General features: G+C 37.4%; 2 protein-coding genes across 4 annotated transcripts; one reads left to right on the forward strand and one right to left on the reverse strand.

Moving 5' to 3' along the window:
* Nucleotides 1-1611: 1611 nt before the first annotated feature.
* mrpl57 (mitochondrial ribosomal protein L57) lies at nucleotides 1612-3503 on the reverse strand. 3 transcript variants are annotated; one of them, XM_044135556.1, is made up of 2 exons: nucleotides 3356-3503; nucleotides 1612-2106 (listed from the first exon to the last, which is right to left on the reverse strand). In XM_044135556.1, exon 2 carries the CDS (start codon nucleotides 2086-2088, stop codon nucleotides 1777-1779), a length of 312 nt encoding a protein of 103 aa, XP_043991491.1. In that variant the 5' UTR covers nucleotides 2089-2106; nucleotides 3356-3503; the 3' UTR covers nucleotides 1612-1776. The 3 variants fall into 3 exon arrangements, with proteins under 3 accessions (XP_043991491.1, XP_043991492.1, XP_043991493.1); XM_044135557.1 differs by having other exon boundaries at nucleotides 3312-3490; XM_044135558.1 differs by lacking the exon at nucleotides 3356-3503 and adding an exon at nucleotides 2172-3071.
* A 492-nt stretch (nucleotides 3504-3995) lies between these two features.
* Nucleotides 3996-10248, forward strand: LOC122842051 (cytochrome P450 3A30-like). The gene is made up of 13 exons (XM_044135559.1): nucleotides 3996-4223; nucleotides 4318-4411; nucleotides 4575-4627; nucleotides 4868-4967; nucleotides 6110-6226; nucleotides 6858-6943; nucleotides 7046-7188; nucleotides 7268-7392; nucleotides 7563-7647; nucleotides 9112-9272; nucleotides 9372-9598; nucleotides 9728-9890; nucleotides 9974-10248. Exons 1-13 carry the CDS (start codon nucleotides 4156-4158, stop codon nucleotides 10046-10048), a joined length of 1497 nt encoding a protein of 498 aa, XP_043991494.1. The 5' UTR covers nucleotides 3996-4155; the 3' UTR covers nucleotides 10049-10248.
* The last annotated feature ends 4577 nt before the right edge of the window (nucleotides 10249-14825 follow it).

Genomic DNA, 14825 nt, shown 5'->3' on the forward strand with positions numbered 1-14825 from the left:
CACTTTTGGTTCATCTTACTTGAACATATCAAGGCAATTGGTTTCCTGATATTTTGCAAGTAATGTGAACTCTTAAACGTGTAAGCATAACTTATTTTTATGAGTACTGCTTAATTGACATAACTCACAATTTGAAGTAGTCATAATTGACATTTTATAGTTAACTTTACTAATGATTTTGAGTTAACGGCACTCAAGTTTACTGCCATTGCATGAGTTGTCTGAATGAATATTTTACAGTTAACCCAATTAATGATTTTGAGTTAACCGCACTCAGGTTTACTGCCTTTATCTGAGTGATCTAAACATAGTTACTTTTAGCAATAACACCTTAAAATGAATTAGCTACTTTACTTGAAGATTTTGAGGCAATCGGTTTCCTAACTTTTTTTAAGTAAAGTGAACTTATTACTTTTTACAGTGCAGGGCAGCTAATGTAAGAAGTCATTACATTAGCTAACGCTATAAGCGTTGTAGTGCTTGGTATTATGTATCCTAAACACTTGTTCCCATTCAAATAAACATTAAAAAAACAAGCAAAGATGCAGCAGTTCTGGTTTTTTTTTTTTTACTGGGCAGTTGCCTAGGGCACAATTCAATAGGGGATGGCACGATCACAGTGCAAAAAACATAACCTACTGCCTAATGTCTTAATGCGAATGATGTGACTATGAATTTTTCAGAATACAAACACCTGACTGCCAAAAATACAAAGTTTTCATCAAATGTGAATGTCTATGATTTTAGTCTCCCTTAGTTTTAAAAGGGAAACCAGTTTCCAAATGTAAATTTTGATCAGCTGGCATGTACAGCAAATATTGGTAGTTATGGTAGTTATGATCGTTTCTTCAGAAATCTAGGTAATTCCAGACATGAATTATAAGAACAGGGTAACACAGCTAGACGTTAGTGCAGGAATTCAAAGGAAAGCTGATCTTTAAACATTTTTCAGTTTATACAATTAATAGAAACAAGTTTTTATGTGATATTTGCTTTGACCTCTCTTTCTGTACACTGATACATTTTATTTCAGAATGGAAAGTGCGCTCCCAATGACTTCACATTATAAAATGTTTGTTTTCACTCACTTTTTACTAAAACACACTTTGACAGAAGTCCATGTAAGCAGCGTGACCCTTGCATCGGAAGTCCAAATAAAGCTTACTAGGTTACTGGGTATGTTCCTACAAAGGTAAGTTGTACTTCAAGCCAGTGTTTGCCTTGTGTGGCGTTCACTTGCAGTCGGTCCTTAAATGGTAACAAGCGTGGCCTAACTTACAGCCTCTCTCCTTATATTGCAGTTCTCACACAAAGGCGAGGCTTTATCAGACGGGCCGTTTATCTCGTGCCATAAAAGCAGTTTTATCACAGCAATGTGTTGAAAAATAATGAAATTCACTGGTTCAGATACAGACTTCAACCATAATAGTTATATAATTGAGACTGACCTAAATAATTTCTCAAATGGTTACAAAATACTTGAACTTAATCTTTAAAAACGACAGCTGAATGAATGCAACCAAACTTTTTTTCTTTTTTTAAATAAAGACTAAAGTAAAAATTACTGATGTTGGCAGTACTAATATAGAGAGGACAAATTACACACCGAGCTGTGACATACATTTTTTATTACTACAATCACACATGAGCAATGTCTTCGACAGACATCAATTTTCAGCCGAAATAGTCTGATTTACATAAATCAGAAAACAAACATTTTGTTGAGAAAACCAGTCTTTGCATCAAAAAAAATAAAATAAAAATCGGCCGGCGGCGTTAACTCGACCACGTCTTGGTGATCCTCAGATGACTCAGGTGATCCGTTATGCGTTTGTGTTCGGGAAAGTTGGCGAAGTTGGCCTCCTTGATCTGCTGCCAGGTTCGGGCCCTGCGCTCGGCGGCGTGGCGGACCTCCTGCTCCTTCGTCAGGTACGGCCGGCTGAGCCAGTACTCGTTCTCTGCCTCGCGCTCCAGGTGCTTCACCATCTTGGTTTGCATCTGCCACGTGATCTGCCGCGGGCGGCGATGCTTCCCGATCCACTGCTTCCCGGGAATGCCTTTGCGCAGCAGCATGAGGGTGAGGAACATGGCGGCAAATTATCCCACCTGGAACGACGAGAGCCGTCAAAACGTTTGAAAACAATTCTTGATAAGGATAGAACTCAGCCGACCTTCACATTATTGGTTTGGACTACTTTCACTGGTTGAATAGTTGTTTTTTTTCTTTTCCTCTGCTGTTCCTTTGAAATCAGTATTTTTGTAAAACAGCACCACTTTATGCATCTGCTGAAATAAAGCAGGTTGTTCAATAATTGGTAAGCAATCCAAATCAGAAGAAACAATGCAAGTAAATGAAAAAAAATACAAGATATAAATACAAATAATATTTAATGCTAATCATCTTGTTGCTGTGCAATGTCACTGGAGTTGGATTAATGACTCTTATTTCTCGTCAGAATTATTGCTGAATTTTATTTTCCAACATTTGTTTCATTGAAATCACCAGAACAATGACACACAGAGCTTCACTGTGTTATTTATTTGCATACATTTTATATAATCAGCGTATATTTCATACGTCGCACTATTTAAGTAAAGTACCTCTTTCTGCCATTTTTTAATGGAAATTTTAATTTCTGTGGGAGTGATTGGGAGCATCCTCCATTTTTTTGTGACTCCCAGCATAATAAAAATAAAGTCCATTCTAATAGTCATTATTATTCATAATAATAATAATAATTAGTCTCACGGAAAAATAGGCGTGCAAAAATTTTACCAACACGATATGAAGGTTTAATTTGCTGAAGCTTCATCGTAACCTATCTTAGCTATCACTACTTTCTGGTTTTGGAGTTTAGTATTTGTTTTACTGATGTAAACACATTAACTGTTCTAACTGGAACTGAACAGTAGCGCTGTTTCTTATTATTGAGACAAAAAATTATATGACAAAACTCACGTAAATAATCTTACTCCCAATCCAATAAATCTAGCTAATTTATTACTTTACTAAAAGCTGCCCTTTGCACACTGAGTCACAATGATGATCATTTTACAACAGGAAGATAGTGATTACAAAAAAGTACTTTATCTTTGCGTGTTTAGGAGGGTTATTGTGGAAAAGGGCAGAAGATAGAAAGAAAAAAATATTTACGCAGCTCGCACAATTTTATAATAAGTTTCACATAAAACTAATGGAAAAGAGAGCTGAAGAAAGCAACGTTAGCATTTTAACGTTCTGTCTAAGCTACAAGCTAAAGCTGAATTAGCAGCAACAAGGACAGACTAAAACAGAATAATTTTAAACTTACAGCACAAACGAAACCGTAAGAGACAATTGTGTTATTTCCCCCACCTTTAACAAGTGTTGAATAAAGTCAAAACGTTCGACGTTGACATAGAAACGCAGCCAGAATTCAATAAGACAAGTCAAACATCAAAAATGTGATGGCTAGCTAGCTTCTGGGTCATTTGTAATATTTCCGGAGCAGCGGCGTGTCGCTGGAAACCGAGTCGGCTCGATATGCTGATTCATTCAAATGAACGACGAAGTTGAATGCAATGTCCAAATAAATATGACTTTTCACATGATTAACTTAAAATAGTTTTGCATACATTTTTCTATATAAATATACTAAACACATTCCAAAATTTTATTTTCATTTTTTTAAAGCAATAAATGACAGAGATATTTATGAGCAGAAATAATCGGCTCTTTTTCTAGTGAGCCGAAACAAATTATTCCGATCTATAAAATAGAGCCTCAATTCCCATTTCGGTACGGCGCAGGAGAAGGTTCAAACGCAAATAAAAAAAACAACTTTTTTTTGTCATAAACACCCAAATAAAGATTTACAAAAAAATGTGTATAATAAGCATGTAATATTGCTTAATTGGTATTTGAGCCTACATTTGTAAGGGCTGAACCTGCTGAGGAAGATAATTTTAAGCAGCAAATTAATAATATATTGGTTTGAAGCAAAAATACACATCTAAACGAATGGAATGAAAATAGAATAAAACCAGGCAAAGGGCAAAGGAAGAAAAGTAAGACTGACGTAACCCTCAGTTTCAAGACTCCTCCCCTCAATTGTGGCTTTAAAAAGCAGCTTGTTTGACCTCTCTCCTGCATGTTTCATTCTGAAAGAGGAGAACATGGATTTCCTGATGTTTTCAGCAACAACGTGGACTTTAGTGGCTCTGGCTGTCACTCTGTTATTACTGTAAGTATTCTGCAATACTGTATGTTTTCATAACAGTCCAGGAAAAGAGTCTAATTCCTTCTGTCGCTTTCTTTTTCTCTCTTTTGGACATTAGATATGGAATCTGGCCGCATAGGTTTTTCAAAAAGATAGGGGTATCTGGACCCAGACCCCTGCCTTTTGTTGGAAATCTGCTGGGTTTCTCGAAGGTAATGCCTAAAACAAACACAGAAAATTAAAAATGAAAGTGCAGATGAGCTTTATGGTTCACTACTTTTCATTCTCCTGAAAGCAAACACTGATTGCTCTAAAAAGAAAAACAAAAACTTGGAGCTTTTCTTTACAACCACCTTCTGTAATTATCTTCTTCAGGGAATACTTACCTTTGACCGGGAATGCCAAGCCAAGCATGGGGATGTCTGGGGGTGAGTAGACAATGAAATGAAGTTTGTTTATTTATGGAGCAGTTCATGAATGTTTCGGTCCTGAACTCAGATTGTTTGAAAAGCTTTTTAATCTAGTGATAAAGACGTCCTTTACCAATAACTTAAAATTCTGTTTCGCAATGTTTAACTATGAATTTGAGCTGAAATGCATGCTTTGTCACATACCTGTACTTTATCAGAAGTGAGCTTGTAATCTTGTTTTCTTACCCCCTTTTTTAGTTTGTATGAGGGGAAAACCCCGCTACTGATGGTTGCTGACCCTGACATAATAAAAAGCATCTTGGTGAAGGAGTGCTACACTGCATTTACAAACCGCAGGGTGAGATGCTGCATGTAACTATGGAAATCCAGCATTTTCAACTTTATTTTTAGGGAAGTGATCCTTTCAGCTGACAGTATTAATAAATTGGCTAGTAATTACTGTTTGTTGTTATTAAAAACAGCATTAAATCCACCTGAAAACACAAAATTAACTTCATAATTTTAATTTTGAGGAATTCATGTCAATAAATAGGTTAGGCTTTTGAGGAATTTCCCAAAATTCCTCAAGGTTTATTAGACCTGTTCTAAGGATTTGAGAAGGGTCACGTCCAAGTCCCACCCACGCAGCCACAGCATCTGATACAACAGGAAGTAAAAGTCCGTTTTACTGACCTGTCGAAACCTGTAGTGTAACAATGTCACAATACACTCTGCTGCACATAAATTCAAAGCAGTGCTTGTCATGGCCTTGTTAGTTAATGGAATATCTCCTGTTCTATATTTAATGCTAATATTTGTGTGTACAATAAAGTCATCTACTGGTCAGAGTCAGGGCAGCTCTGGGTACAAAAACAGGAAACTGTCTTTCACAGTTGACCTGGTAATAACCCTGGTGTTAGTCTGATTATAGTTATACTGGTGTGGTACTTAGATACACCCCAGCAAACAACATAAAGTCCTATAGTCGGTATAGTTTCTATAGCTACATAAAAAAAGCTAATGTTGTGAAAAACTTAAATATTTCTGTTTATTCTGTTCAGGAAGTGTAATTTATGTATTACACAGATTGACAAGTCAAGTATTCCAAGCCTTTTTGTTCTTTTAGTTTTGATGATTGTCATTGACAGATATTGAAAACCTGAAATTATTCTTATTTTTAAAGTTTTTTGGCACACAGGGGAAAATGGGAAGGCTGTTAGCAGTCAGGTGACATGAATGACAAATCTGAAACCAAAAAGACACATTTCTCATTTAGTCCAGTCAGTTAAAAGGATTCTGGAGTTAAAAAAAAAAACAAAAAACATTTTGGGGCTAGTTTTTGATTAAGTTTACACAATGTCCAGAATCTGCATCGTCAGCTGAAACTGGAATAATTAATCCATCTAAGTAAAGTGTGGTGACGCATAAAAGGCTACAGCAGAAAAGAGTCATGAGATCGGAGAACTGCCAGAGCTGAGCAGAGGCTTCGTTCGTTTACAGATTATAATTGGAGACGGCGGCCCTATGGAAGATGCCATCACAGCAGTGAAGGATGAAAGGTGGAAACGAATTCGCGCCACAATATCTCCATGTTTCACCAGTGGAAGACTTAAGCAGGTCAGGATCTACAATGCTGCTCGTAAATCAATTCTCAACCTGTGCTTTCCCCCCGAACATAACTCATTTAATCACCCATTACTAAATGTGTTAACGCGTTCCTCTAGAGACGGTCGGGGTTTCAAGTCTTTTGTTTAAATTTCCATAATAAAGAATTTAATACCCGTTTTTTTTTTTTTGTTTGTTTGTTTTTAAAAAAAAAATTATATTACAAATTAAACTGCATATATCTTGAAAGCAAATCTTGATTTGGCAGAACTAGATGAAATTTTCACTGTCAAAATTCCTTTAAGATATCAACATATGAATGAGAAATATCTTGAACACAGATGTCAAGCTATTTCTCAGATCAGTGTTTGTCCGACGCTGGTCCTCAAGACTCACTGCTCTGTGTGTTTTAGATGTTTTCCTGCTTCGGCGCAAATTATTTCAGCTGATGGCTGATTAACAGGCTTTTGCTGATCTGCAATAATCTGAATCAAGTGGGTTCAAAGCATCAAAAACATGCTGGGCAGTGTGCCCTAAGGACTATAATTGTTTTAAATCGATCATAAAACAATTAAGGTGTTTTCTGTAACAATAGACAAAACATACAGAGCCTCACTCATTAATTTGTGTCTCTTTCTTCCAGGTTTTCCCTTTGGTTGTTAAATTTGCAGACAGATTCATGCAAAAACTTGGACAAACGGATTTGAACGAGTCCATTAATGTCAAGCAGTATGTTGCATCTGTTATACTGTCAGATTACGGACATTTTAATTTATTTTAAATAAACATGCAAGCCCCTACCTTTTGGCTTTTTATTTTTCCCCCTCTCAGACTGGTTGCACCGTTCAGTTTGGACGTGGTGACCAGCGCTTCCTTCAGCGTGGAGATCGACTCCATCAACAACCCCAAGGACCCAGTTCATACTCAAATGCAGAAGATCATGAACTTCAGGTTTTGGCCTTTTCTCTTTATGGGTACGTCGACTCGTTGCTTGCTAGGCATTGCGTGTGGTACGATTTTTTTAAATTTACCAGTTTCATTTTGCCTTCTTAGCTGTGTTTCCCTTTGGTCGTCACCTGCTGAAACTCTTCAAAGTCGAGTTCATGCCCAAGTCCAGCGTAGACTTTTTCTACGACATCATTAAGAGATTTAAAGACCAGCACATCACAGAGGATTCGGTGAGTGTTGACTTGACAAGTTTTAGAAAGGTGATTGGTTTAGTTCTGAGTCAAATGAAGATAATAAAATAGTTCGAGCTGTTCGCTCATACGAACACAGTCTGAAAAAGCTAAAATGGCTCACTAACTTTTTTATGCAAAGCTTTCAGTCATTTCTGTTTCCGATCCAGACTCAGGGAGACTTCCTGCAGGTGATGATCCGGAGTGAGATTCCAGAATCCGACATAAAGAGCGAACATGAGCAACCCAGTAAAGGTCTGAAAGTCACAGAAACAAAGTCTTACTTTACATTAAAACGATTTTTATCAAATCTTTTAAAGTCTTCCATGTTAAAGAATGAGGAACGTGAGTTCACAGGTCCAATCTACAGCAAATTTCAAAGGATAATATGACAAACGAGGAGAAGGGAAATAATTGACAGACGTTGGTGTAGTTTATGGTCGTTAATGTAATAATACCAGTAATGATTAACTAGTTTCAGTGCAATACAAATAATCATAGATTTCTCTCAGAGTCAGATGTAACAGTGATTCATCAACTCTAAAAAGTCATCTTTCTACGCTGGAAATGTAGAATGATTATTTTTTTTAAATGCCGGAGAAATACAAAGTGTTTTAGTCTCAGACACATGGGAGGCCGAACGTCAACCTGCACTGAACAAGATATACCAGCTGACCATCAGATACAGAGCTCCATTTTGACTCAGACACTAGCAAAGAGGAAGTGGTACTGCAATAAAGTCTTGTATTAATACAGATGAGTTAGCAGGATCATTTCAGACCGAAGATGGACTCAAATTCACCGGAAAGTTTCCAGGAGACACTACCTACAAGCAGAAATATCCATCTATCCATCCATTTTATAACCTCCTTGTCCCTAGTGGGGTCGGGGGGGTTGCTGGTGTCTATTTCCAGCTTCGTTCCGGGCGAGAGGAGGGGTCACCCTGGACAGGTCGCCAGTCTGTCGCAGGACAAAAAAACCATTCACACACACACACACACACACACACACACCTAGGGAGAATTTAGAGAGACCAATTATTCAGTCATGTTTTGGACTGTGGGAGGAAGCCGGAGAACCCGGAGAGAACCCACCATGCACAGGGAGAACATGCAAACTCCATGCAGAAAAACCCTGGGCCGGGAATCGAACCCAGGACCTTCTTGCTGCAAGGCAACAGCTCTACCAACTGCGCCACTGTGCAGCCCCCAACCAGTAATATATAGGAGTAAAATTGTCAATGTCCAAGAAAACCCTCTTGTTTTTATGTAGGGCAATGCTTTAGTTCTGTAAACTAATATACTTAGATGTACAGAATGTTGTTGCCCGGAGTGCGCCGAAAAAATCTGGAAAAACTATAAGTGTGACTATAAATACATGTACGGTAGATAAAAGAAAAATGTTACTGGTGCAGAAAAGAAAACAAACTAGTTTCCCCTCTAATAGTGCTTGTGTTGGCTTTGTTACGGTCTATGCATGGTATTGATTATGGTAAAAATACCAAACAGTAGGAACACTTTAAATAAAACACATATCAGTAAATTACTATCTATCTAAAACAAAAGAAAACTCTGCACAAAGCATCACATGTGTACTACACAAAGTGTGTAACACTTCAACATATTAATTCAAAAAAGTTATATTTTTAATTAAGTTGCTGATATAAACTTTATGATGAAGTCATGTTTTATTAAGGTGCGTCAATGTTCCTTGTTGCAGGTTTGACTGAGCACGAGATTCTTTCCCAGGCTCTGACGTTCATCTTCGGTGGCTACGAGACGACCAGCACCACTCTGTCTTACACCCTTTACAATCTGGCCACAAATCCTGATGTCATGCGGACACTGCAAAAAGAAATCGACGGCCGAATAAAGAAAAATGTAATTTATGGTGGCATATTGGCTTTTTGAATCCAGCAGATGCTAGCATTTTTGTGCATGCCTTCCTTATTTACGTTCAACTTTCTTTGACGGATCCAGGCTCCCATTTCCTACGAGGACCTGAACAGTCTGGAGTACCTGGACCAGGTGTTTTGTGAGTCGCAGCGGATGATTCCCACCGCGCCTCGACTTGAGAGGACATGCAAAAAAACGATGCAGCTTAACGGTGTCACCATCCCAGAGGGAACGTTAGTTGGGATTCCAGTGCATTTGTTGCACATGGACCCACGGTACTGGAGCTCGCCCGAAAGCTTCAAACCAGAGAGGTAAGAAACAGAACACAGGGATTGGTACTGGTATCTGAGAAAGAAAGCTATTTTCACAAAGCTGAATTGCTGATTTTTCTTTTTTCAATTTCAACTTCTTAACTGGAAACTTCAATCTGGTCCCTGCAGGTTTAGTAAGGAGAATGAGAAGGATCTGAACCCGTACGCTTACATGCCGTTCGGACTCGGCCCTCGGAACTGTGTCGGGATGCGATACGCGATCCTCGTCATGAAGATGCTCATCGTTCGCATCCTGCAGAATTATTCTCTGGAAACGTGCAGAGACACCCTGGTAAGACCGACAGCCTGCAATAATTCAGTCGTTCTGCTCTGCCGCCATGTCAGCGTTTCATTTCCATCTGTTTCCGTCTTCAGGTCCCAATTCAGTTTGACTGGAAGTTCCAACCAATCAAGCCTGTGAAGCTGAAGTTTGTTCCCAGAGAACTTTAATTCTAATTACTTCAAACCTCTGGCCTTCTCGTCAAATATAATTTATTTTTGATGGGCCTGTAGGATTATTCTTCCTGTGCAAAGTTCTGTACTGTTTAACACTGATTAATTTGAATGTGTAATTATTTCAATTTATTCTTATATTGTCTTTAGTCCCTATTTTTACCTGACATCAACAATAAACAGATTGTTTACCTGCAGAAACTTTTACTGGTGTTTTTGTCTTCACCTACCTGATCAAGCAGTTCATTTTCATTGCTGCTGCCAGTTGGAAATATGCTGAGTTACAATTTGTTCAGGTATAAATTGTATAAATACAATGTTTCATAATATTGTTTGAAGCCATTGTTTATGTCTTTTGGTAAGGTTACTAAAGTATCTCCTTGTTTAATGGCAGGGATTGTGTTCAAAAAATCTTCTTTTTTAACTTGTCTTGCTAATAATTTGCCCGTTTTCTCCCCTCCCTCATAAAATGAAGTTTTTAACCTAAATAGAGAATATTCCACTTTTTTGTTATAAATTTCATTTCACTGAAACTTAAGCCCACAAATATCTCGATAAAGTAAATCATCATAACACCTAGCCAAATTGCTTTCTTTAAGTTTGATTTCTCTTTCCAATTTACGAATTTTACATAGACTCTCTTTTTTTCTTCCATGAAGTGTATGCTATAAGTTTACCTCTCAAAAATGCCTTAGAGGCCTCCCATGCAGATTGAACATGCTCTGTACTGCCAACATTCATTTCAAAAAAGTATCTCAGGCATTCATTCTCCATCTTGAACCTCTTATATTCCCCAGTCCTAATCTTATGCATAATTCCATAGCTGCATGGTCAGTGAGTGCAATAGTTTTAATATCACAGCTCCGGACATTATTTACTATGAGTTTTGAAACCAAAAACAGATCGATCCTAGAATAGGATTTGTGACAATGAGAATAAAATGTGTACTCTCTTTTAGACGGATTGATTAACCTCCAAACATCTACTAGACTCAAATCTTCCTTTAACATATGGACTGCATCCTTTAGAGCTAAGTGAACCTTTTGGTGAGCTTTTATCAAGAATAGGATCCATAACTTCATTAAAGTCCCCTGCTAATATTATTTGTCCTTCCATATCCCCCAATATACTATTTATTTTGTGGAAAAAATTAGGGTCCTCCTTATTGGGTGCGTATATGTTGCAGAGTATGACCTTTACCCCTTCCATCATTGCTTCGACGCAAACTATTCATCCCTCTGTATCTTTAGCTTGTTTTATCAATGAAAACTGAATATTTTTCTTAATAAGGATAATTACTCCATTGCGAGCACTCGAGTGAGAGCTATAAAAAATATGTCCTACCCAACCCATCTTAAACTTGGACTCTTCCCCTTCATTTAGGTGAGTTTCTTGGAGAAATATTATATCGACAGTAACTAGTTAACTAACTTTTTTGTACTTTTAGGAGTAGTTTCACAACGCTGCACTTTTAACTTTTACTTGAGTACTATTTTTTTTAATCAAGTATTGGTAAGTGTACACATAAGTTTTCAAATTTGACAAATGCATTAAGACTTGTCAAAATACAGGCGTTTTAATGGCAATGAAAGAAAAAAATATGCACTTATATCATATATAAGCATATATATGCTTATATATGATAACATAGCTTATATGATATATGATATCATATATATTATATATGATATCATATATATATATATATATATATATATATATATATATATATATATATATATATATATATATGCTTATATGACTTATATATACAGTACAGACCAAAAGTCTGGACACACTTTCCAATTGAATTCAATGAGAAGGGGTGTCCAAACTTTTGGTCTGTACTGTTTATTTATATATATATATATATATATATATATATATATATATATATATATATATATATATATATGTGAAAAGTCAATGAAATGGTCCCCTGTCAAAAATCTACCCACATTGTCCAATTGGACCCCAACATAACCTGCAGAACCCCCACCCCAACACTAAGAATTGACCACATTCTTTAAAAGTCAATACAATGGTCCTCCTGACCAAAATCTACCCATAAAACCTGATATGTCCTGCAGGACCCACCCCAAATAATGAGGGTCGACCACCCCTCCTGAAAAATCAATAAAATGCTCCCCCTTACCAAAATCTACCCACATTGTCCAATTGGACCCCAACATAACCTGCAGGACCCCCACCCCAACACTAAGCATTGACCACACTCTTGAAATGTCAATACGATGGTCCCCCTGACCAAAATCTACCCATAAAACCTGATATGTCCTGCAGGACCCACCCCAAATAATGAGGGTCGACCACCCCTCTTGAAAAATCAATAAAATTCTCCCTCTGTCAAAAATCTTCCCACATGTCAGGAGAGATTCAGACCACCATCAAAGCTCTTAGACGACAGAAAAAAGTCTGCGGTCCTCAGTGCAAAGCATTGTGAGTTTTTCCCTTTTCTTGTCCATGTCTGGGAGAAGTATAATATCTCCATTCTCCTCATTTAGCCCCAGCCTTTGCTCCTTAGAATACGTTTCTTTAACCATCCTGAATTTCTGCTCAGTCGCAGAACTTCCTTAGTTAGTTCTATGATCTTGCATTCTGTTCACAAATGATATCAGCTTGTATTCCAATTTTTATTACAATTGTTATTACTGAGAATAACTTCTGTGGCTCTTCTGTCTTTTTGTCAGAGCGTCTTCTCTCTGCGTTTTCAGTTTCATGTCATCTTCCCGTGTACGCAGGAGGTCCTTTTCAAATTTTATCTTATTTTCTTTGCTGTTGTCTGTCGTGTCATGCTTTATCTTGTCCTGCTCCACTTGATCCTTAAAAAATTTTGTCTCTTGCTTGGACTTTTCCAGGAGTGTCTGGGTTTCAACAATCTCCTCCTGAAGATTTGCTGCAGAAACTTTTAGTCTTTGATATTTTTTTTGTATGTTTGCTTTTTCTGTTTGAGCACGTTCACATTTCTCCTGGAGGACTTGGTATGTCGACTCTTGTTTTGACATCTTCATCTCAAAATCATGCAAAGACTTTTGTAGTGACGTGATTTTATTTCGTAGGCTCAGATTTTCATCATCTCGGCGTTTTAGTCGCTTCACTGATGTTTCTTCATTCTGGCGATTTCTTTTTGCCTCCATTTCTGTCTCTTTGCGTAGTTTTTTAATCTCCTCGTTCAGAGCATCGATTATCATTTGCTTTTCATCCAAGATAATCTTAAAATTGTCAATTGTGTCGTCTTTATTTTTCAGTATATCCGACTGCATTTTAAGCTCGGCTTTCTGCCTCTCTGATTCATTTCTAGATAGCTGAGACGCATCTAGCTGTATTTTCAATCTTTGATTGTCATCTTTAAGTTCTTTCACCAGTTTTTCTGCATCATGGGCTCGATCTCTGTACCCCTTCAGTCGTGCCACTTTGTCAGACAAGTCGCGCCTCCGTGCAGTCTCAGCCGTGAGAGAATGTGTCTTCTCTGCAAGAGCTTGTTCCATGTTTTTTAACTGACCTTCTAGTTCAACAATCCTAGTTACACTTTCCAGAAATTTTTCGGAAATCCCTTTAAAGTTGTTGGAAAGTTTAACATTTTTAGCCTCCAGCAATTTAATTTCCTTCTTCAGCTGATATGTGTTCTGTTGTTGTTTCCGTAAATCTTTTTCAGCTTGTTGGACTCTCTCCTTGGATGGAGAGTTTTTTGTCTGGTTGTCCTCTGGCCTGATGGATCGCCGTGTTGTGTCTCTGGCTCTTTCATCCCCATTTTTCATGAGGGGCTTTTGGGATTGAGAATCATCGTCAGTTAATTCATCCTCCATGGTCTCCCATTCTTGTATTGAACGTCTCATTTTCGTCTTGTTTTGGGATAGCAATCCTTTTACAAACGTATAATCACAGAAAGCAATCCTACCTTGGAACGCTTGGAGCTCAATGACTTTGACACAGACAGGATCACTGACTATGTCAAAGTCATTGTCTATGACATCACTATGTCATGAGTGATGTCATGATCTTTGTCCCCATGACATCACTGTTCCTGCAGCAGTACACTAAACAATGAGGGTCTATCTCACTTGAAAAGTCAATAAAAAAATATTTTGCATTGCATCTCTGATCACAGCAGCTTATCACTGATAGAACTTTTTTTCTTTTTTAGGTTTTTAAAAAACCTTTATTGCAGACTCCCGAAACAAACACTCCAGTCACACAAATGTAAATAAAGGCCTTGCTTTGTGACCAACTGACACAAAAAGGTGGTAATTCATGCTATTACATGATACACACTATCCATTATTAAATTTTTGAGTCAATGTTTTAAAATAATTTCATTACTGAAAAAATTTTATGTTTTTCTTCAATAGCTTTTTGTGCCTAGCATAAACCCTCTTGAAAAGTCAATAAAATGCTCCCCCTGTACCCCCCAGCAGGGAGAAGGCCCAAGAGACGTTATTTGTTAGTGCATTTTTCTAAACCTCACTGCTTATTTACATACATTCACATAAGAAATTAAACAGTTTAGTCCAACTAAAACTGTTAGCAACTACACACAGGTTTGGAAGAAATTAAAAACCCACTGCACTGAACCCCATTGAAAACCTCCTGGTTATTCCACCAAATATTGATTTCTGAGCTCTTCCGGAGTTAAAACATTAGTTTTGTTGTTACTAAGTAAATATAAACTTGGTTGTTTTTTTTTGTTTTGTTTTGTTTTGCGTTATTCGAGGTCTGAAAGCACTGCATCTTTTTTGTTATTTTGACCTTTTCTCAT

The sequence above is a fragment of the Gambusia affinis genome, linkage group LG13, assembly GCF_019740435.1.
Source record: "Gambusia affinis linkage group LG13, SWU_Gaff_1.0, whole genome shotgun sequence".
Lineage (NCBI taxonomy): Eukaryota > Metazoa > Chordata > Actinopteri > Cyprinodontiformes > Poeciliidae > Gambusia > Gambusia affinis.

Coding starts and splice junctions, on each gene's coding strand:
- mrpl57 (XM_044135556.1), bottom strand. CDS start 2,088: ATGTTCCTCACCCTCATGCTGCTGCGCAAAGGCATTCCCGGGAAGCAG.
- LOC122842051 (XM_044135559.1), top strand. CDS start 4,156: ATGGATTTCCTGATGTTTTCAGCAACAACGTGGACTTTAGTGGCTCTG. Junction 7,648..9,111: donor ACATGAGCAACCCAGTAAAG/GTCTGAAAGTCA, acceptor TCCTTGTTGCAG/GTTTGACTGAGCACGAGATT. Junction 9,599..9,727: donor GAAAGCTTCAAACCAGAGAG/GTAAGAAACAGA, acceptor TGGTCCCTGCAG/GTTTAGTAAGGAGAATGAGA.